Consider the following 23,399-nt stretch of genomic DNA (forward strand, 5'->3'; position numbering starts at 1 on the left):
GAGAAGCTCTCTGAGCCCAGGCCTGTGTGTGGTTCTCTGAGGCAGCCCTCACGGCTGTCAGCCCTCACGGCTGCCCTGGCCTCTGGGAAGTTTTGGTGAGGACACTGGGAAGACTTCCCTCCAGGGGCAGGTGAGAGAGGCACTGGTTGGGGGACATGGGGGGCAAAGCTACCAAAGCGACAGGACAGGAGGGAGGGTGGAGCCCAGCAGAAGCTGGGTGAACCCCCCTCCCAGGCACCTGGCCAGCACCCCCATGAGGTACCCCAGACGGGGGCTCAGGTAGGTCAGGGAGCGTGGATTTCCCCAGCCTCTCTCCCAGCTCAGGTATGTCATGCATGGCCCAGAGAGCTGCAGGCGTTCGGGGACATGACCGTACGCCTTCTGTATCTTCTAGGGGTTTCCTTCACGTACATCAGAGCCAAGGCTAGGGTCCCACAGAAGGATTCTTGTCCTCGGGAGGGCCGAGGCCCAGAGCCCCTCAGCTTCCTTGAGTACCAGCTCACAAGGAGAATGCTCTGCCTGAAGGCTGCTGAGTCCTACCTCAGGAGACAGGGAGCTGGGCCAACTCTGGAGGCTCTGAGTCAACAGAGCTGGGGGCTATTTGCAGAGGACCAAATGTCCCTCCCACCCTGGAAGGTCAGGCCTGGGTGGGCCAAACCCTACACTTGGTAACTAAGTACCGTCCAGGACAGTGCTTAGCAAAGGTCAGTTCTTACCACGCACAAAATAGGAATAATACTTTTCTCATGCTTCAGCTCCTACCTCCGGAAAAATTCAAATTAGACGAAAGTGACTCCCTAGGACTCCTCATCAGGCCACCTCTCAGGGCCACAAATGGGGGTGGTTCACGAGGCACCTCACCTTTTGAAGTTCACGACGCCCTTGGGGATGCCTGTGGGTGTGTTGAAGGCGGGCAGCAGTTTCTCACCCAACTTGATGGCCTTTACTCGGAACACCTGCCAAGAAAGGTCAAAGGGCACTGAGTCCGAGTTGGGTGGAGTCAAGGCTGGGGGACAGGATTGGGAAGAGGCAAGATGTCAGGTTCTGCAGCCAGACAGCCTGGATGGAAGGCCAGGCCCCCAGCTTGCTGGCTTTGCGGCCTTAGACAAAGCCTCTGTCCATTTCTGTGTTCATAAAAAGTCAGTGTTGCTCCTCAGATGGTAGGGGGATGAAGGACTGTCACTGTGGTCAGGTGACCTTGGGAAGAGGAGGGGAAAGCAGTCAGCATCACCTCCAAGTGCAGAGGCAGACTCCACTGAGAAGGACCGGCTGTCAGCATCAGCACCGCCCTTCACGGAGCTGTGGGATGGTACATGCTGAATGTCCGTAGCCTGGACCTGGAGCATCCCCAGAGGTCTGTGTGTTGAAGGCTCGATCACCAGTCTTGTTATTACTGGGAGATGGTAGAACCTTTAGAAGCCAGAACTTAGGGGAAAGGAGGTAGGTCACTGGTGGGGGGACTTGATGGGGACATTGGGATCCCCCCTCCCTCCCTTCTGTATCCCGGCATCTCTTCCATCATGTGTTCCTGCCACAATGTCCTGGATCATTATGGAGCCAAAGCAGCAGCCAAGTAAGCATGGTCTGAGACCCCTGAACTGGTGAGCTCAGTCGAGACCACTGAAACTGTGAGCTCAGTTGAGACCACTGAAATGGTGAGCTCAGTCGAGACCACTGAAATGGTGAGCCCAGATGAGACCATTCTGAGATGGTAACCTCAGTAGAACACTTTCTTCTTCTAAGTTGATTATCTCAGGCATTTTGTTCCACGAGGGGGAATTGACTAATACAACAAGAGTGAGGGAAACAGTCGATCTGGACAGAGCATATGCAGCATTGGACTTGGAGCCTAGACCACACTGTTCTCCAGATTCCAGAACCTTCTACCTCTTGGACGACAGATTCCCCCTTAAGATGCAGGGAAAGGGCCTTCCTTTGGTACTCTGAGGTGACTCAGTTGTTTCCATTTTACACACAGGGAATGAAGGGCAAGGGTGAATGGTTGTTTTAAACCCTCCAAATGATAGTTAAGGAGCCATAATGAGAACCCAGCTCAGGGTCCCTAAGTGAGGTTCTGAACCCTGAAAACTGTTCCTCTGAAATGCCAGATTAACTCAGAAGGATGTGTGACCTTCTGACTCAACAGTGTCACTCATAACCCATTTTTGCTAAAGGGCCGGTGAGACGACTCAGTGTGTAAAGGTGCTTGCTGCCAAGCTCGATGACCTGAGTTCAATCCTTGAGACCCACATGGTGGACGGAGAGAACTCACTCTCAGAAGCTGCCCTCTGACTTCCATATGCACACTATGACACACGTGCGTGCACAATACACCCATAAAACAAATGAGCAAATGTAATATTAAAAAAACAAATAAACCCAATTTATTCTTGGGACATAAATAATTGAGAATGTTGTGAAAGATTTTCTATTATGTTTATTCTAGCATTGCCTAAAATAGAGTGTGGTGCGTCAAGCCACAGGGAAGTGGTTCAGTTCTGGCTCCCATGCGATGTAATGCCACGATGTAATGCCACGCAGCCACTGAAATGATGTAGTCGAAGAGCAGTTAGGAACAGAGTAAGTATATATACACCTGTGACGTCAAAAATGTCCCCAAATAGTGTAACTCAGTTTAATGTGTTTACATATGGATGCATGAAAAAAGGAAATACATCAAAACATTAGCAATGTCCTCTCAGAGGGGTTAACCCATGAACAGCATTATTTCCTTCTTTTGATTTATCTGTGCTTTTCATGTAGCTATTTTTATTTTAAAGTGAAGGTCTCACTGTGTTGCCCAGGCTGGTTTTGAATGCCTACACTCAAGTAATCCTTCTGCCTCAGCCTCTTTAGTAGTGGATACTACAGTTGTCTGTGGCCATGCTCAGCCTGAGTAGTTGATACCACAGGTATCTGTGACCATGCTCAGCCCCTGAATAGTGGATACTACAGGTGTCTGTGACCATGCTCAGCCTGAGTAGTTGATACTACAGTTGTCTGTGGCCATGCTCAGCCTGAGTAGTTGATACCACAGGTATCTGTGACCATGCTCAGCCCCTGAATAGTGGATACTACAGGTGTCTGTGACCATGCTCAGCCCTGAGTAGTGGATACCACAGGTATCTGTGACCATGCTCAGCCCCTGAATAGTGGATACTACAGGTGTCTGTGACCATGCTCAGCCTGAGTAGTTGATACTACAGGTGTCTGTGACCATGCTCAGCCTGAGTAGTTGATACTACAGGTGTCTGTGACCATGCTCAGCCTGAGTAGTTGATACTACAGGTGTCTGTGACCATGCTCAGCCCCTGAGTAGTTGATACTACAGGTATCTGTGACCATGCTCAGCCTGAGTAGTTGATACTACAGGTATCTGTGGCCATGCTCAGCCTGAGTAGTTGATACTACAGGTATCTGTGGCCATGCTCAGCCTGAGTAGTGGATACTACAGGTGTCTGTGACCATGCTCAGCCCCTGAGTAGTTGATACTACAGGTGTCTGTGACCATGCTCAGCCTGAGTAGTTGATACTACAGGTATCTGTGGCCATGCTCAGCCTGAGTAGTTGATACTACAGGTATCTGTGGCCATGCTCAGCCTGAGTAGTTGATACTACAGGTATCTGTGGCCATGCTCAGCCTGAGTAGTGGATACTACAGGTGTCTGTGACCATGCTCACAGCCTGTGTCATTTCATAGTAGGACCGGGCTGGTGGGTAAGGCCCTTACTCTGCAAGCATAAGGGCCTGAGTTCAGATCCCCAGCACCTACATCAAAAGTTGGCTGTGGCTGCGATTCCTGAGACCCCAGCACTCAGTGGGGCAGAGGTAGGTAGGTGGTGGCCCCTGGCTGGGCAGCCTAGGCTAAGGGCAAGCTTCCAGTTCAGGAGGAGACATCTGGCTCTGGTCTCCCAATTTGAGCATACAGGCACCCACCCACATGCATTTTAGTGCACAAGAAACATCACACACACACATACACACACACACACACACACACACACACACACACACGCCATTAACACAGTTGGACTCCCTATTCAACAAACTACAGACTGAAAACACACTTTAAAAAAAAAACAAAAAAAACAAAAAGCTGGCCATGACGGGGTCCACCTGTATTCCTGACACTGAGGCAAGAGAAACATTTGAAGGCAGGAATTTGAGGCCAGTGTGGGCTCCACCCTGGAGGGAGGGGTAGAAAGCTTGTCTGTGTTGACCATGCACAGGGATTCTTATTCCTAGGGGAGGAATCGGAACACAGCCTCTGCTGTTGGGCACTCCAAGGACTTTGAGAGGATGAATTCGGGCTCTCTGCAAATAGCATGCTATTTCAGGTAAGGGCTCGAGCATCCCTGGAATTTGAGACCCATAGGGGTCCTGGGCCCAATCACCATGGATACCTAGAGAGGATCATAAATGTCATTTAAGAGATGAGATGCAAGTCCCCAGTCTGTAGCTCCACTGACTCAATTTCCTGCCCTTCCTGACAAAGCCACCAGCAACAAAAATCTGCTGACTGAGGGGCTCATGGACTCAAGGCCCTGGGTCTCCGACATCACAGAATATAACGCAAACAAACAACAAGCAAAGTCACCCCCTGAGGCAGCTGCTAGGGGCCCCCAACTGTGAGCGGTGAATGGGTTTGAGGCCTCTGAGGGTGCATGGCCTTGCCAAGGAAAAAGAAAGGGGGTAGCAGGGGGGGCTACATGGTCAGCCAAGGGGACACTGTCCAGTGCCTGTCTGTGAATCCTGGAAGCAGACCACGGGGGCTGGTCTAGAACCCAAAGACACCTGTCACCTGGAGCTGCAGGGTCCGCCCTGGGGGTCAGCTGCAGAGCTCAGCCAGGCTGGAAGTCACTGATTTAGTGACCGAAAGGGCTTGATCTCATATAGGCTTTGATCTCTTTACCCATCCGGAAGGTTGGTGGCGGTGAATGGAACGCACCCAGATGTGTGGCCCAGACAGCTGCAGGGTTGCCTGAGACCCTGGGGGGGGGGTGACCTAGCTGACAGGATCTTCTCTGCAGATAGGACAGAGTGCCGTGTCCCTCCTGTGCACGGCCCTTAGGAGGCCTTGCTGTAGCTGTCACAGACGGTCCCAATGGCCCTGGGGAGGGCCTGGGCAAGCATGTATGTTCTCGAGTGTTGGGGACAGAAAGACGTGGGTCCGTCCACTCTGCCATCTTGGAAGGGAGTAGTGGGGAGTAGTGTTTGCAGACCTCTAGTCTCTGTAACAGCCCACAGGGAAGGTCCTCACGAAGGCTGAGCTTCAGAGTGATCCACTCAGGGCTACAGAGCTCTGTGGCTTTCTCTAGGACACCTGGTGTCTCCCCACACAGGGATGTGGTTTCAGTGGCCACAGCTCCAGATCGGAGAGCAACAGATTTGAGTTTCATTCTGTAGGGCCAAGGACTCAGCATACATCCTCCCATGTCATTGTGTGACCTTCATTGAGCCCTGCACTGTCTGTGAGCCTCAGTTTCCCCATCTGCACAGTAGAATGATAGGGTGTGCCCATGGCAGCTTCACAGAGTTTTTTGTAGAAATTGAGAAAGAGGAAGCTTATATGTGAATATGCTTCCAAACTGTGAAGTGCTGTCCCAACATCCCCAGGACCAGCTCTGATTATGCTTGTCACCTTTAAAATATATATATAGTATGTGTACGGGTGTTTAGTTGGCATATGTTTGTGCACCATACATGTGTAGTGCTCAAGAAAGCCAGAAGAGGGCATCAAATCCCCGGGGACTGGAGTTACAGAGGTTTGTGAGACACCATGTGGGTACTAGGCCTTGAACCCAGGTCCTCTGCAAGAGTAGCCAGTGCTCTTGACAACTAAGGCATCTCTCCAGTCCCATGCTGGTCACCTTAACGGTAGCCGAGTCTCAGCAGGAGTGACCAGCTAGCAGGGCCCTCTTCTGCCACATCCTCTGAAGCAGAGAAAGTAGCAGCCAGCAAATGTGGCACACACATCTGTGGGAAGTTAAGAAATGGGAAGCCCCCAGCAGGCACCCACCGGGTGTGTGTGAGCTTCGTGTGACTGACTGAGCCCTGGTAGCAAGCAGTGACAAGGGAGACAGAGCGGGGAAGGCCAAAGGGCTGGAGTGAGGCCTAGTCCAGCCCTCAGTGCCTCACGGACTTGGAGGTCTGTTTCACCATCTGCAAGTAGGGGAGGCCTTCCCTGCGAGGATGGGGTATTTCCAACTCTCACGGAGCTCTGCACAGAACTCACAACCTGATATTTAGCAAAGTAACATGTCCGGGGAGAGCAGGGGCCACGGAGGTGTGTTGCCCCTCCGGGCCAGGCTGTGCAGACAGACTCAGGGCCGCCTATTTGGGCTACCCGTTGAGCCTCGGGAACTGTGTCTCAAGTCACCGGTGGCCGGGTCCACAGCCCCCTGCCAGGTGCACATCCTGAGAAGACAGGGTGAGGCGGGGAGCTAAGGGCTCAGAACTACAGACCCCTCAGAGAAGGGTCACAGGAGGGCTGGGTGGCTGTCTCAGGCATCACTCGCTCCTTCCTGAGTGGCTAGTCTTCAAGCACCTCCCCTCCCGCTTCCCTCCATCCATCCCTCCAGCCGCACCAGCCGGGGAGGTTGGACAGATGCCTCTGAAGCACATGAATGACTTTGCCTTTTTTTTTTTTTTTCCATTCCCTCAGTCATTTTCCTGTCCTGGGGTTTTCAAATAAAATTCAAGCTCGGGGTGGCTCAGAGCCGGTGGCTCCCATCGACATTTTTTTTTTTTTTTTTGGACAAAATGGTACACGCAGTAATTTCTGCCGAGGAGATTATGTTCTATGGAGAGCAGCCCAAAGAGACTCGGGAGATAGAAACGGCCTGTTACCTCTAAGCCCTCGACTTCAGCCATGACAGCTGAGGAAGGAAGGCTTTCTTGGACCACAGAGGTGGAGGGAGGCAGGGTTTCTCTGTAGCTTGCCTGCTTCACCTGCCCGGCTCCTGGTTCCAAGTGGCAGCTGAGCTGGGCAGAGTGGCTCTCTGGGTCCCGGGAAACAGCCTGGCTGATGACCTGTATTCTGGGGACGCTGCCAACCTGGGCACCCGATATTCAGGCTGTGCCGTGACGAGAGCTCATGAGGGGAGAAGGAGGGAGGGCTCCAGTTTCTCCCAATCTCAGTACAATTCAGATTCTCTGGCAGAGAGAATACATTCCTTGGAGGTGACAGCCCTGGGCCAAACTCTCCCTCCTGTCCCAAGTCACAAGGGCTCTTTGGTCTAAAGAGGCATCGTGACTATCCCATGACTGGAAAGAGAGTGATAAGAAGGGGTTTTAAGGCCACTCCCAGGTGACCCTGGGTACTTCCTGGCTCTCAAAGCCTTGCAATTACAGGTATGGCCAGCAGGGCGGCCCCATTGCCACACTGCTCCCTTGAGAAGGGTGCAGGCGAGTGTCTGGCTCCAGTTCTGTCCAGGACTGGAGGGAAGGAAAGTGTAGGGTGTGGAGTACATCAAAATCAATGGGTCCACGGCTCGGCATTTAAGATCACTGGCTGCTCTTCCAGAGGACCCGAGTTCAATTCCTAACACCCACACAGAGGCTCACAGCTGTAATTACAGTTTCAGGGAATCCAACGCCTCTGGCTTTTGTGGGCACTGGACTCTATGGTAGTATTTTATTTGTACTGAAATGTGATTTTAATTGTATGTTAATAAATAAAGTTGCTCGGGGTTCAGAGCTATTAGAGCCATAGCAAAAGCGTGGTGGCGGCGGCAGCGGCAGCGGCGCACGCCTTTAATCCCAGCACTTGGTAGACAGAGCTAGGTAGATCTCTGTGTGTTCAGGGATACAGCCAGCATTGGAGACATACGCCTTTAAGACCTGGAGGGCGGTACTTACAGGCAGTGACGAGGCAGTCTCGTGTTTGGGTTTACAACCAATGAGAAGGCAGAACAGAAAGACTATTTAAAGACAGACACACAGGAAGTAGCTCTCTTTTGGAGAGGTAGGAGCACCGCAGGAGGAAGGGTAAGGTTTTAGCTCTGACCTCTGACCTCTTGGCTTTCTCTTTTACATTGGTTCTGTGTTTCTTATTTAATAAGACGGTTGGTTACATCTACAGGACTTCTATGTGGTACTCAGACATACATGCAGGCAAAACACTAACTAAAAACAAACAAACAAACAAACAAACAAAAAAAGCCAAAGGCCTGGGAGTGGCAAGCGTTGTCTTAGTGTTGTGGGTCTTGAGAGCGGACACCTGTGAATCGCACCATAGCAGTTTTCTGGGCAGGTTCTGCATGGACGTGGTTCTGTTCTCAGAGAACTCATCAGCTGCTCTGTAAGCCAAGCATGCTCACCTGGGCCATAGATCTGAGCAATGTGGAATCCTCATGGGGCTCCTGGTTGGTCTCTGGCAGACCACCCCTCCCCAAGAAGCCACCGGGAGAGAAGAGGCGTGACTATAGTTTTTCTAAGACCCGTCCAGCCTGGCCAGCGCTGGGGCCTCAAAGGACCGACTCACCTCTTCTCCCGTCAGGTAGAAGGCCGAGAGCAGTCCTCCGATATACCGGATGTTCACCTCAAACAAGGATGCTTCTCCAGTCTGCAAGAAGGCAGGGAGGGGACGGCAAGGACACGGGTGAGCTCCCAGGGCTATCCAGACCCTGGACACGGGCCACACTGCTCTCCTCAACACACACCTGTGGCCTGCTCTGGGGACTCCAGTAGACCAGGCCACGGCTCGGTTTTCACAGCAGAGGTCAAGAGGGGCCAGCACCTGCCTGGCAGTTGCTACTGTGTGTTGAAATGTTCCAGATAAACACCAGCGTTGGCTCCCTTCCCCAGCCTTGCCGGAGGCCCTGAGCAGTCAGGCCTGGCTCTGCTCCAGGGGGCTCCAGACCTGTGCCGCGCTGCAGGAGGAACTTAGCCCAAGAAGAGGCAAAGCCTTCTCTCCTTAGCAGGGATGAGGGAGGTCCTTCCCTGGGGGGGGGGGCAGGGCAGGGCTGAGCAGGAGGCTGTGGTCAGATGCCTTCGTGAGAGCTGTCCACTCACACTGCCCTTCTCCATGACTGTGTGAAGCACACGCCAGGGACAGGGCCTAAGCTAAATTCCCCACCTGAGCCTGTGCATGGCTTTGTGACTTGAGAGATACCCCCCACCCCCGAGTTTCCTGCCGCACAGAACGGGTCTATCACCACCTCCCAGGCAGGCCTTCTCACGGGTGGTACCGTAAGGCGGGCAGGGCCTCACACAGGTGCCTTCCAACACCTCCTTTGCCCCGGGTGCTGATCTTGCTGGCCCTCTGCCTCGTATTTTTAATTTTTATTTGTAATACTTGGGATTTAATCGAGGGCCTAGGCAAATGCGTTCTATCTCCAACCTTCTTTTTTTCTTTTTTTAAGGCAGGGGGTCTCACTAAGTGACCCAGGCCCACCTTGAACTTGTGCTCTGGCTGCCTCAGCCTCCAGAGCAGCTGGGATTCCAGGCCTGGGCTCAAGCTTTCATTATTGACAGCAGCCATTGATGTCTGTTAATCTGGGGGGATTTTTTTTCCACTGGTAAATGGTTCCTTTCCACTTCATAGTGCCCCACGATGTCACCCCATTCTCTAGATGAAAAAGCTAAGCTCCCAAGAGGTGACCCCACCTTTCTTTTTTCTGCAAACACTCTAACCTGTCCCGGCCTGTTTGAGTGTCCCTCAGCTCCCTGGTCCCCTAGGCAGGCCCAGCCTCTGCCTGGAGGAGTTGGGGGCTTCCCAGGGGGACCAGGTGGGTCCCTGGAGATGGCCCTCTGCCTCTGTCCCTTCAACAGAAAAAGAGCAAAGGGTTCTGTACTCCCTCCCTGGCCTCACAGACACCCGAAGCTGCAAAGGCCTCAAGATGATTCCAGTAATCATAACAGTGATGAGGAGGCTCTGCATTTGTGTTGACTTTACGAGGCCATAAAATGCTCTCTACAGCCTCTGTCATGGTCATCCTTCCTGTCTCATAGTGAGGAGACCGAGGTTCAAGGAGGCAGAAAGTCTTTCCCAGCTCTCCAGTCCAGCTCTCAGGCCTCCCCCCCATGTCTCTTGCCTTCCACAAAGTCACTTCCCCTCCCACCTCTTGCTGAGCCACACGTCCAAGATGAGCAATGTGGGGAGGGGAGGGATGGCCCCGGCTGTCTCCCCTTGCACCAGAGGACACCAGCTGGGAGACATCCCCACCTCAAGCCTGGTCTCTGGTGAGGACACTCGTGAGGGTATAAGCCGGGGCTCTAGACTGCTCTATTATAGAGCCCCAGGCAAGAAGTGTGTTATCTGTGGAGCTCGAGGCTGTCCCTCATTTCCCCATGGGTACCAACTCACCACATCCTTCATCTCCCCATGGCCTCTGACTTACCACATTCAGGTGGAAGCTGTCTTGCACCCAGGCCTTGGCCTCTTGGAACTCCTCCTTCAGCTCCATGAGGTAGAGGGTGTCAAGAGAATCGATGATGGTTGCCCCACTGAGGCCTCCTGTAGGCACAGAGAATTCCAAGTGTGACCCGGGGCCATTTTTATCCTTTGCATTCTTAGCTAGAAAAGTCACCCTCCCCCCAGGGTCCCCAAATGCTTGAAGAACTCCAAGGCACCAGCTAGGGGGACTTCAGTACCGCCAGTGAGGGCAAGAATGGATCCACCATCCTGTCTCCTTGTGGGAGGAGAGATGGAGGCCATGCTGGGCCCTTCCCAGACCATGACCACTCCTTGGTCAGCAAGTCATTCAGTTGCAGTGATCTATGTGACACACACAGCTTCTGACACACAGCCATTCCTGCGGCTCATCCACCTCTATTTCTGCTTTATCCTGTGAAAAAATACATGTGCTCACACATGCTTATGCAGGGAGACAGACGCTGCATGCCTGTGAACCCAGGGAGGATGTAGGCAAACTCCAAACCTTGTAATACAGACTGGAATATAGCACGGGGACATCCACACACACAGGTGAGGTAGACCTGCCTTTATGTGCTTGGAAGATACCCCGGGATCTCTCAAGTTAAAAAACAAACACAAACAAAAGACAGGCTGTGTAGAAGAACTACATAATAAGTTCTAAGTGTATTGTCTACCAAATAAAAAGGCAGGTATAGGTTATCTCCTTTTAAGTGGTTGGCCAGTGGGGTCCCATAGACCCTCCTAAATATTTTGGGCTGTTACTATTACTATTGCTTACCACCCAGAACCTTATGGTAAGATCCTATTGCTCAAGACACCACATGCTTGAATCATAGAACATGGTGAAATCAAGCTGGTGCTGACTTGGTAGCTTCATCCCTACCGGCTGGCTTTCATGGCGCTGAAAGGTGCCATGCGTGCTATCAGAGGAGAAAAGTAATTATAAATCTTTCCCAGTTCTGAACACTGTGAGCCACAATGGCAACTGGCTTGGCAAGACACGCCCACTGGTACAATAGTGGCACTAACATTACGGGAGTAACCAACCACTTTCTGATTGGATTTGAACCCTGTACCACAAGACTACACTCATGCCTAGTGCTAGTCACTGGGCCAAAAGCTGGCGACTGGATAGGCCATACACCTTGGGGGAGAACCTAGTACAATTACTTTGCTAAATGGATATAATATCCAACAACTGCCTCCCAAGTACTCTTCTTTGTATCCATAGATTAGCACCTCTCTGAAGCCTCAGAGAAGCTTATCTATCTATCTATCTATCTATCTATCTATCTATCTATCTATCTATCTATCTATCTTTTATCTATCGTCTATCTATCATCTAATATATCTATTAGCTATCTAATATCTATTATCCATCTAATATCTATTATCCATCTATCTATCTATCTATCTATCTATCTATCTATCTATCTATCTATCTATCTATCTATCTATCTATCTATCTCAGGAGGTGGTGATTAAGACAGAGCCACAACTGGCCAACCTGCAGAGAATACGAGACTATGGAGTATTCTGCTCTAAATGGGACATCTATACCCCTCTCTCAAAGGCTCAGGGATCATCTGGGAAGAAGGGGTAGAAAGACTATGAGAGCCAGAGAGAGCAGATGTCTGCAGAAACACAGCATTTGCCAGACATGACAAGGGCCCTGCAGACAGGGCCATTGCACACATGAACCCACAGTGGCTGGGGTAGCACACATGAGAACTGCAGACATGAACCCACAGTGGCTGGGGTAGCACGTGTGAGAACTGCAGACATGAACCCACAGTGGCTGGGATGGCACGCGTGAGAACCACACACAAGAACCCACAGTAGCTGGGATGGCACGCATGAGAACCGCAGACATGAACCCACAGTGGCTGGGGTAGCATGCGTGAGAACCGCACAAGATCCAGGCAGAAGAATCCCAGCATGAAGTCCACCCCTAGCTGAGTTGCTATTGGCAACTGATGGCTGCCGGTGGAGAAGTCAGTTCTCTTCAGGGATGCCGTCCCTAAGAGTCTACCTGCTGTTTAAATGAGAAATGTCCCCCACGGGCTCATTTGTTTGGGCACCTGGTTCCGTGTTGGTGGAGCTGTTTATGGGGGGAGGTGTGGGACCCTTAGAAGGTACAGACAGCCTTGGCCTTGCTGGAGGAAGCACATCATTAGGGGCGGGCTTTGAGGGTTTACAGCCTTGTTCTACTTCCTGTTCTCACTCCCTGCTTCCTGTGTGCAGCTGAGATGTGATCGCTCACCTTCCTGTTTTGGCCACTTGCTGCCACGCCTCCTAGGCCGGTAAGGACTCTCTATGCAAACACAACCTCAAGTAAACTCCCCCACGTGTTAGTTTTGGTTGTGTTGTCAGAAGAGCAACCCGTACACTACACACGATCCAGGAGACGGCCCTGCCCCAGGAAATACAGACAGGGCTAAGTGGACTGGGTTTTAAAAGAGTAATGACGCTGGGAAGGAGGGTGACGGAGAAGACCAGGGAGGAACTGGAGGGGAGGGGAGGGGAGGGGAGGGACTGGAGGGGAGGGGAAGGACTGGAGGGGACGGAGTGGGAGTGGGTCTAATCAAACATTATAGGCACGAATGAATTTCTCAAACAATAATAAAAAAGATGAAAAAGTGAAAACAGAACAGGTGGCGGAGATGGCTGGGTGCGTGAAGTGGTGGCCGTGTCTGTCACCCCAGCGCTGGCAAAGCAGGAGCCCTGTGGCCCCCAGCCTAGCCTCCGCGGTGAGTCCCAGGCCTGTGAGACCTGTCTCATAAAATCTAAGGGAGCACTTGAAGAGCGACAATTGAGGCTGTCCTCCGGGCTCTACATACATGCACACGTGTGCGCACATACATACATGCACACGTGTGCACACATAATACATGCACACGTGTGTGCACATACATACACGCACACGTGTGCGCACATACCCCCTCTCTCTCACAGAGCCAGCAAAACTCCAAAAGCAGCCTGGCAGACCAGCTTTATTGCAAAGCGAAAGGGGGGCTCCAAGTTGGAGACTGCAGGGCTCAGAGCCTGTCTCTGGGTGCTGGGGCAGAAATGTTGTTTATTTCTTCTGGGTTATTTTTTGTTAGAGATTTATTTCCGTTAAAAAGAAAAATGGGAAACAGTTTAGACAAAGGAGCCAGACAATGCACAACCCAAGTCCTCATGTTCTCTTATTCTAGGGCAGGGGGTTCACAAAGAGCTGTCACTGCTTGCTCTGCGCCCCAACACTGGTCCCTGGGAGTAAATACTGAGGTAACTTGTCCCCGCCATCCTCACTGTTGAGGGAGGCAGGAGAGGATTGAGGGAAGCCTCAGCCAGTTGGGCACTGTCAGGTCCCAGAATGGAGAGGAGTGAGCTTGGTGCCATCTGGAGAGCTTCCTGGAGGAGGAGGGGCTGACTTTCAGCAATATCTTACAGCTAGAGTCACAGACAGCAGAAATGTCTCTTAGGGCCCAGAGCACTTTCACCCCTAAATCCCTCTAGGGACGCTGGTACCCAGACTCTTCCTCGGATGTTCCAATTTGCAGATGCTCAGGTCCCATCTATAAACAGCATCGATTTTGATATGACCTAGGCAATTCTCTCGTGTACTCTATTTCATCTCAGATGAGTTATGATAGTCTCAGGTCAGTCCTGTCACACTATATTATTAGGGGATAGAGATAAGAAGAAGATCATGTACTGCGGGCGGTGGTGGCGCACGCCTGTAATCCCAGCACTCGGGAGGCAGAGGCAGGCAGATCTCTGAGTTCGAGGCCAGCCTGGTCTACAGAACAAGATCCAGGACAGGCACCAAAACCACACAGAGAAACCCTGTCTCGAAAAACAAAACAATAGTAGTAGTAGTAATAATAATAATAATAATAATAATAATAATAATAATAATATCATGCTGAATCCACTCATGTGAAAGCGAGGGCTGCAGAGAGCCCACAGCACGGCCCTCAGAAGAATGGCGGTCTCCACTGTGCCCCTGCAGAAGTTCAGGGGGTCAGGAGTCACAGTCCTGAGCAGAACCCACTGAGCCTGGCCTGGCTTCGTGCCTCCACATCCAGGGTTCCTCCGCCTGCGCGTCCCTAACTGCTCACTTGTGTGAGTGTGCATGGAGACTCCGGAACTGAATCATGGGCGGGCATGGTGTGTGTGATAAAGGGCACAGCCCAAAAAAGAACCAGAGAAAGGGAGGGCAAGGGAGAAGGGGGCAAAGACAGGGCCAGAAGTTAAGGACATATCACCAGAAGGGAGTGCTGGCCGCCGAGGCGGGGGTGGTCACATGTCTGGGTGCTTAGACTACGGCTGAACTGAACTTGTGGAGCGCCAGCCCCTCCCACAACCAGGAGGCCAGGCCTGCATTCCTATCTGTCTCCTCTCTAGGTGCCTCCTCTCTGGGGCCAGCAAGGCTCTAGCGAAGACTTTACCCTCTGGAGACGTTTATGCTCCTTGGGTGGCTGGTCTGGAGCACAGGTCCCAGCGATCCAGGGCCCTGTCTAATGTATCCCACGCAGGCTGCAAAGCTGGTGTTTTAAGGGCCTGGAGCAACTCTGAGGTCCTGTTGGGTCACCCTTTCCTCTCCCAGGTGAGGCCCCATCAGGGACTAAGCCGGCTCAGGGGAGATGAGCTTCCGGCCCCCAACTCTCTACTCTGGGCAAAGGGTCCTAAGTGCTCACCGTCTGGCAGTCAGCCATAAGCCAGGGCCAGGAGGAAGCCGAGTCCCTCCCTCCAGGGCACAGCAGCGTCTCTCATTTCAAAATCCTGCCCTGGGTCACTTGTCTTCACCTCAATAGCCCTCTGTCTCTTGGGGCCCGGCGGGAGAGCAATCAGGGCTCCCTATGACCAGCTGTCCCCATGACACCTCAAGATGTCTGACGCGGGCGGCTGAGAAACTGGCTGAGTCCGTTAGTGAGGGCCTGCTCTGGCTTGAGGCTCTGGCCTCTTGGCTTGGATGGTTTCTTCCCTGCCTCCATCCGGCACCTGGCTGGGCTGGGGTCCAGCAAGGCACTTAGGGAGAACTTTCACTTCAGACAGGCTCAGGGTTACTCTAGAGCCCAGGCTGGACGACAGAGAAGAGGCTCTACCCCCAGTCCAACCCTATATGGCACCTGGACGCCTTCCATGGGCAACAGACAGACACCCAGTAAACAGGCCACAGCCTACGTATACCTAAAGATCCAACAGGGCTCAAAACAGCAGCCAAGACCTTTCCTGGGGCTGCGGCCATAGTGGGCGCTGGCCCAGCTTCCTCTCCCAGCTCTACTTTTCACACAGGACAACCTCTCAGAGCAGGAGACAGCGAAACATGTTAGAAAGAACAAAGGCCCAGGAGGCAGAACTGGCTCAAACCAGCACAAGCCAGAGGCACACCTGTGAGCATCCAAGTTAGCAGTGGATTAAGGGGAAGACCCCTGGGTGGGGCACTTGGGAGCCGTCGCAGGTCCCTGAGCATGACCCACCCGCCATAAATTCATCTGCCCTTGCTTAGTGAACACTAAGTGCTTGATAAATCAGTTCTGGGGTTCTGGGGTTCCTCTGTCCACCTTGAAACTATGGCCTGTCTAGGGAGTAGGGAAAGGGGAGGTGGCGATATGGGAGTGTCACACCATATACCGACATCTGGTCCCTGCACCTGACTGCCCCTGGAAAGGCCCTCCATAGTGTTTTTGGTGGTCTTGGGTATCTGCGGCTTAGGCCATCGTGACCCCTGACCTCCATGCAACAGCCTCCAACACGGCTTCCATTCTCTTGGGTTGTCTTCCTAAAACAGGATCCGGCGGTGTCTCTCCCGGAGTTCAGGAACCTGAACTTTGACTTTCCCTCTGAACATCTGGTGAGGGTCAAAGGTCAAAGGTTCCTCTGTCTCTCTCGTCCCTCTTCCACTGAACCTGGTAGTTTTGTTTCCAAGCAGCCCTAAAGGGCAAGAGTCCTGCTCACAGGGCCACCAGCCATTCCTGTGGCCCCTCTCCCCACTCTTGTCCCCATCCGCCTGTGGCGGTCCAGTGTCTACCTTGCCGGCCCTCAGCATCGCTCTGACGCCCATCCCCCAGTGTGTATGAACTCAGGCCTTCTGGTATGTTCTCTGGGAAGCCTTCCTGGCTACGCCTGGGTCAAGGGCTGTCATTCCTGATGGTTCTGAAGGAACCATCCATGTCTGTCCCTCCACAGTAGATGGGACCCTGGTCCCCATGAAGTTGTCCCCATGCCCAAGAAACAGCTGCTGGCTGACAGTGAAAAGGCAGGGGACAGGAAGGCACAGATGTCCCTATGGCCTCCTGCTGGGTGTGGGAGGGTGGGGGATGGGGGACTCATCCTCTGGCTTCTCCCAGGGGTTTGCCTGTGGTGGCTGATTCCTAGTCCCCTTTGCTGGCTCCTCATTGCCTGCCAGCTCCACAGTCTGAGATTCGGTCTGGGCCTGTTCCTGTCCACATGTTGGGGACCCCCAGATTTAAATTTCCTGCCAGGACCTTGTCCCTGATGTTACTATTTCCTATTAACACTCTGGAAGCTTCCTGCTCCTCCTTCCAAATGACCCTCAGCCTCTGTACTCGCTCCCCCACACCTGGCTCCTGTTCCCTTTGGGCAGCCCTGTTCTGCATCATAACCCCAGGGCTTCCCACCTACCTACCCCTAGGCTTTCTCCCCTGTCCGTCTGTCCGTCCCTCTTGTCTGCGCCGTCTATCCTCAACAAGGCCAGAGGGAACCAAGTGATGGGCTGGAGGATGCTCAGGCTATAAAGTGTTTAGTGTACGAGCGTGAATGAGGGTATTAACTCATTCCTGGAATCATATCCCCATTCCAGGACAACCTGAGGTATACCCTCAGAACTCAAAAAAGCAGGGGACTGGAGAGATGGCTCAGTGGTTAAGAACACAGGCTGCACTTACTGAGGACCCAGGTTCAATTCTCAGCACCACACGGCAGCTCACAACTGTCCTTAACTACAATTCCAGGAGACCCAACACTCTTCCATAGGCAAAATAAAACACCAATGCACATTAAAAATAAATAAATAAATTTAAGAAAGCAGTTATGGGGCGGGCGAGATGGCCTTGTGGGTAAAGACACTTGCCACCAAGCCTGATGACCTGAGTTTGGTCTTCAGTACCCACCTGGTAGAGAGAGAACTGACTCCTACAAGTTGTCCTTCGACCTCCACACACATGCGCACACTAAATAAATAAATAAATGTGATAGTAAAAGCGCCTCAATCCATGTGCTGGGGAGACTTAGGGTTAGGTCCGACCTTTATTCATGCTGGGTGTGGTGGCATACAGCTTTTGTCTCAAGCATTCGGGAGGCAGATGCAGATGAATCTCTGTGAGTTCAAGGCCAGCCTGGTCTACATGATGAGTTCTAGAACAGCCAGGGCTACATAGTAAGACCTTGTCTAAAAAAACAAGAAAACCGCCCCCCCCCCATCCCTGTGGAATAAAGGAGACAGGAGGAGCCCTGGGGCTCAATGGAGTCAGTCGAGCCTAATCAATGAATTCCAGGCCAGTGGGAGGGCATGTCTCAAAAACCAAGGCGGACAGCACCTGAAGAGGACGGACACTCATGTCCTCCTCTGGCCTCCACAGGTATGCACACACCGATGCTTCCTGTTGAGAGGAGGCAGCATGAGAACCCCACGCTCCCGCAGCCACGCTCCCACAGCCACGCTCCCGCAGCCACGCTCCCGCAGCCGCTCCCGGGGCTGCCTCCATAGAGCCGTTCGCCTGGCCCATGTCTCTACCAACTCTGCCATATAATAATGATTTTTTTATGTGATGTTATATTAACAGAGAGAAATGGGTCAGGCTGGGCAACTCCAGCTCCGGGAAGAACATTTAGAAGGAAAAAAATGACCCAAGGCATAGCCTATTACTGCGGCTCTCCCCAGAGCCACACACTAATGGCTGCGTTTAATTTAATGATACAATCCGCAGAGACTTCTCTTGATCGGAAGTGAAACAACATGTACGTCTTTTCTCAGCTGCCACAGGGAGCGGGGTGGCTGTGTGTGGCGGGCTGTAATTTTACAGACTGAGGCAAAGGCACTGCCCACCCGTGGGAATGAGGCCTTCTGGGATACTGACACTCCTTCCACGGCTCTCCCCCGACACCTGGGCAGGACGGGTCATGACCTGGACCAACGGAATAAAGCATGAGAGGATATGCTGGTTTCCGGGCAGAAACGGACTGGCACCTCTCTCTCCTGCCTCTGTGAGGGGCAGTGCCATGTTGTGGGGGAGCCCAAGACAGCCCCCAGGAGGCCATGCACATTTACCCTGACGGTCTCATCAGAGGTCTGGCCAACATCTGGCATGAATTCCAGACGCATGAATGGGAAGCTCCACCTGCAAGCCTCCCCAGCTGAGTGCCTGCACGCCAGGTACGGAAGAGCCATGCATGCCGAGCCTTCTGAGAATTCCCGACCTGTCTATTCGGAGAGCCTCATCAAATCATGACTGCAAGCACTACATTCCGGAGCAGCAAAGGCACCTGGAAGATCCTACCACGTGAGTTCCTAGGAAGATTTGTTAAAGGGGCACAAGCCCCCCGCCCCCCGCCCCCAGACCTGGCCGCAAAGCATATTGTATACTGTTGAAAACCACTGTCCTGTAGGACGAGGCCATCCAGCTGCAGAGAAACCTTCTGTTTCTTTCCTTAGGTAGCCCAGGCTGGCCCAGGCCCACGGTTTTCCTGTCTTGGCTTCCTGAGATTATAGGCACATGCCACCCACCCAGGATCCCTTCCATTTCTATGTGGTCTGGGTTTTTTTTTTCCCCCTAGAATGTTTATGATGCTGTTTCCTAGGTCACTCGAATTGCACTCAGAGGCTGTTTCCAGGCAAAGGCTTCTTGGAGCCTCTGTGAGGAAAAGCATTATTAGGAACTAGCTATTCCTGGAATCCAGAATGCTTGCTAGAAGCTGAGTAACACAAGGCTGTTTACTCAGTCTGACCTGCCCACGCCACTGGCCTACTTAAAAGCCTCATTCTTCCTGTTCTCCAGGGTCAAACGCCTGATGCACTGAGCAGTGATGGCGTCCAGGCCTCACAGCCCCTGCACACTGCCTGTTACCCACTCTGCAAGGGATGCCCTGCCCCCACCACAGATCACCAGCTGTGCCCTGAGTCCCCGGGGGCAGCCACCAGCACAGGTCTCTGTGCTTGGGAGACCTTTTGCTAGGGTTCCAAGGTGTCTCTCACACCTTAGGAACATAAATTCCAATGCAACAGTGTTGCAGGTGGGACCCAGGAGATGCGGAGTTCCTGGGGGCGCTGCTCACAGTGCAAAAGGATGCTGTTATCCTAAGAGTGGGCTGGGTACCGCAGGCAAACCTCCGGGCGGGTGGGTGAGCTTGGGCCCCTCCCTCTGCTGCTTTTCTGCCTCCCACTGTGGGATGTCAGTAGGAGAGCTCAGCTGTGTGATGCCCTCAGATCCTGGTCTGGGGTTGACACCCCTGGAAATGCATGTCCACGGAGTGTGAAACCTGACAGACGGCCGTGACCAGCAAGACCTCACCAGAGCTGGCGCCGTCCGTGCTCACTTGGGGCCAGGCACGCCTCGTGACAGCTCCTAATGCTATCCTCTCACAGATGAGGATCAGGGCTTAGCAGATGAAGGCACTCGCTCAAGATCCATCCATTCAGCCCAGGCCTACTCTCGGGGTGCTGGGGCCTGGCCCAGGAGCGCTACGGGAGGAGAGGGACCGAGGCCCAAGCATAAAGGTCCTGTAAAAATGTCGGGTGACTTTGCAGGGGCAATGTGAACACATACTTCCCCAGCCCGGGCAGGGTACCGATGACACACCACAGTCACACACTCAGCCTAGCTTAGTGAACCAGTAAGTAATGAATGATGTTTGCTTACTGGAGTGTGACCCCTAAACAGCTGCATCCCATAAAAGTCCCACACCAGCACGGGTGACAACCTCTTAACATCTGCGGAGTCTCCTCTTCAACTCATCTCCCTTTATACTAGTAGTGCCGCCTTTGGACCACACATCCTGAGGCAGGGTTACAGACGGGCAGGGGCAGAGGGCGGGGGCAGAGCTCCACAGCGCAGGGGAAGAGGGCAGCTACGCGGGGCTGCATTTGAAAGTGGAGGAGGAGGGTTTGGTCAGGAAGGGCTGTCTGATAGGAGCCGGCAGGGCACACGCAGGGGAGAGGGCGAGGTGTGGCAGGAAGAATGCACTCTGCATAAGCCGGGAGAGAGTAAGTTCATGGAGCAAGTCCATGGAGCAGAGGAGGAGGAGCAGGAGGAGGAGGAGGAGGAGACGCAGCAGGTGGAGGGGCGTCAGGCCCAGGCTGTACAGGTCATGGGAGCTAAGGGAAGGGGGTCTAGCTAGCTTAGGACCACATCTCATGGGCTGCTGTGTGAAGAGTGATCTGGATGGACCCAGAGAAGGCCTTGGGCAGAGCTATGATCTGAGTCTGGAGCGTGCCCAATAGTCACTTAGGGGGTGTGTGTGCGCGTGCGCATGCGCACTGACAGGAAGAACTTAAGCTTTAAGGACCCCCACCCTCCTACAGATCTAGGTGGAGCTAGCCAGCTGCCTCTGCCCCGCTTAAGAGAGGCCTTCATCTGTCTGTCTCCCCAGCCCAGGGCGGTTATGGACCCTACCTGGTACACATTGTGGCCACACAGAGCTATGCATTGATCACTATCCCTGTGCATCTTCTTACTCGATGGGTCAGAGCCAAGAGATACAGATGTGCGGCTCTGATAACCAGATGAATACTTATTAGATCGCAATCAGAGAGGCCTCATTCACCCCCAAGACACACATGGAGATAGCAGAAGCAGTGCAGGGGTAGCGGGGTGCGAGCCTGGTACAGCGCTGAGTCCCTGAGATGGTCCTTCCAGCCACAGAGAATGGGCAGAACTCTGGAGACACCAAGCAAGCTTGACTAGTGTTCATGTGCGTCCTCAGTTTCCTTGTCTGTACGATAGATGCAATTATACCTGTTAAAACTGCCCCGGGGGCTAGAGAGTCCACAAAATGAGGGCAGTAGCAGCTGTCCCGGAACCTGTGGGCACGTCCTGCTGGGCATCAGAGCCACACCTGTCTGCAGTGCTGGGGACAGGACGCAGGTCCCTCTTGCACACTGGCAAACACTCTACCCCTGAGGGGTACCCTGAGCCTTGACCACAAGCTTCCTGACAAGCTGGCAAGAGGCCGTGGTTACAGATAAAGAACAGAGGCTTAGGATCAGCTAAACATCCCAGAGCAGGGAGTGGGGAGGCAGGGTCTGCCCCAGAGGACCTCCTGGCACCACTGTGCGGAGGGGCCTTGGTGCAGGAGTCAAGGGTGCATCTCTGCAAGTGCTGCCTCCTACCCGGGGCTACAGCGCTGCTCCTTGGCAGGTACTGTCTGTGTGCAAGAAACTGGATGTCTCTCCCTGGAGGCCTGGGGCCCCTCATCACAGCACGGGGCCCCCAGCTTGCACGGCTTTCTGTAGGTCCCTTCAGGCTGACATCTGACAGCATGTAGGTTCCGTCAGGGCTGACACCTCCCATGCCGCTGTTCTATGTCCCACTGCACTATCTGACCCAGATGGGCTCACGGGAGGCTCTGCTTCCCTGACTCGTGAGATCTGGGAAGGCAGAGGTCTTGCAGCCCTGTTACCTATCTCCAGACCATCAAAGACCCAGGAAGATGCTGGCCCCCTGGCAGGTTCTGAGTCACGAGTACAGAGTGAACCCACAGAGGGGACTGAGAAGCAAGCGGGACCAGCAGCTGGACCAGTTCACCCCAGTGTTGAGAGAAGAGGCAGAGAGAGACCCAGTCTTGGCTCACAGAGCCTTCTAGATTCTGACAGAAGCCAAACACACCCTCTCCCTCTCCATTTGTCTCACTATGTACCCCTGACTGGCCTAGAACTCAGAGACTGACCTGCCTCTGACTCTGGAGTGCTGGGGTTAAAGACTCTTGGACACAGCATCTGCCCCCAGACTGACCCTCGCTCGATGCACCATAGGCCTGGGATAGTTGATACATAGTGAGGATGGGGAGGTCAGAAAATATTCTCATGTCTCCTGTCACCTGATTCATCCTGTGAAACAGGACTCTGGTTCATTACCAAAGCAAATGGTCATCTCAGGGGATGACAACATGTCGTTCCTTTAAAGGTGCATAGGCCACAGAGGGTCCCTGTCAGTAACCTTTGGTTTCTTAGAAATGGCAGCGGTAATGGGTTAAAAATCTCTCTCTCTCTCTCTCTCTCTCTCTCTCTGTGTGTGTGTGTGTGTGTGTTTTTTCTATGTATGTTTCTCTTTATATACACATCTCTCTCTCTCATATATATATATATATTTCTAGTAAAACAAACCTTGGCTCTAGGGCTTAGCAGCTGTGTGAGCTGTGTGAGCGTGATCAAATGACTTAACCTCCCTGAGCCAGCAGAGAGCCTGAATCCATCAGAGGACCAGCAGCACCCACTTGGGATGTGCAGGTGGGGGCCGACCTGCAGAATCTTGCAGCAGAGGAAGCTGGAGGCCCAGGGTCCTGTCAGGGCAGGCCCCTCCCACAAGCCCAAGCCCACCTGCTCACAGCAGACCCAAGCCTATGCTGGAGCCTGAACGGCTTTCTGGGTGCCAAGGGCTTCTGGGCTGGGTGGGGGCCGGGGCGACTCACGGACGCAGCAAGAGTCAGAAGTCTGCTCCGCTTCACAGTGTGCACAGAGCAACCTCCCTGAAATGAGAGGGAGGGTGTCGAGGCTGCCCCAGCTAGGGCGCTTCTCCACCGGCAAAGCCCTGGGTATCTGTCAGGCTCGGCGCTGGCAGTGGGGACGGTGGAGGAAGTGGCAGCAGAGTGTTTTAGAACTAGATGGCAGTCTGCTTTTGCCAGTCAATGGAAGGCTTAGCTCAAGTCATTAAGACACCATCGGAAGTAATCAAGTGCGGAGAAGCCGGCGCTGGCCCCCAGATCATCTCCGAATGCTCCAGGGTAACTTGCAAAAACCATCAGCGAGCCGGGAGAGGATTATGGCGGACGTGATCTGTGGGGTTTCTGAGCCTGG

At 53.2% G+C, this 23,399-nt stretch overlaps 1 protein-coding gene across 2 annotated transcripts in view; it reads right to left on the reverse strand.

Moving 5' to 3' along the window:
* The window catches only part of Man1c1 (mannosidase alpha class 1C member 1), a 148,030-nt gene that overhangs the window by 23,762 nt on the left and 100,869 nt on the right, over positions 1-23,399 (reverse strand). For both annotated transcript variants that reach the window (XM_028875470.2, XM_037203060.1), the window contains exons 3-5: positions 10,344-10,459; positions 8,486-8,566; positions 862-956 (exon numbers count right to left, since the gene is read on the reverse strand). In XM_028875470.2, coding sequence (XP_028731303.1) covers positions 862-956; positions 8,486-8,566; positions 10,344-10,459 — 292 coding nt within the window. The remainder of the gene's footprint in view (positions 1-861; positions 957-8,485; positions 8,567-10,343; positions 10,460-23,399) is intronic.

The sequence above is a fragment of the Peromyscus leucopus genome, chromosome 2 (assembly GCF_004664715.2).
Source record: "Peromyscus leucopus breed LL Stock chromosome 2, UCI_PerLeu_2.1, whole genome shotgun sequence".
Classification (NCBI taxonomy): Eukaryota; Metazoa; Chordata; class Mammalia; order Rodentia; family Cricetidae; genus Peromyscus; species Peromyscus leucopus.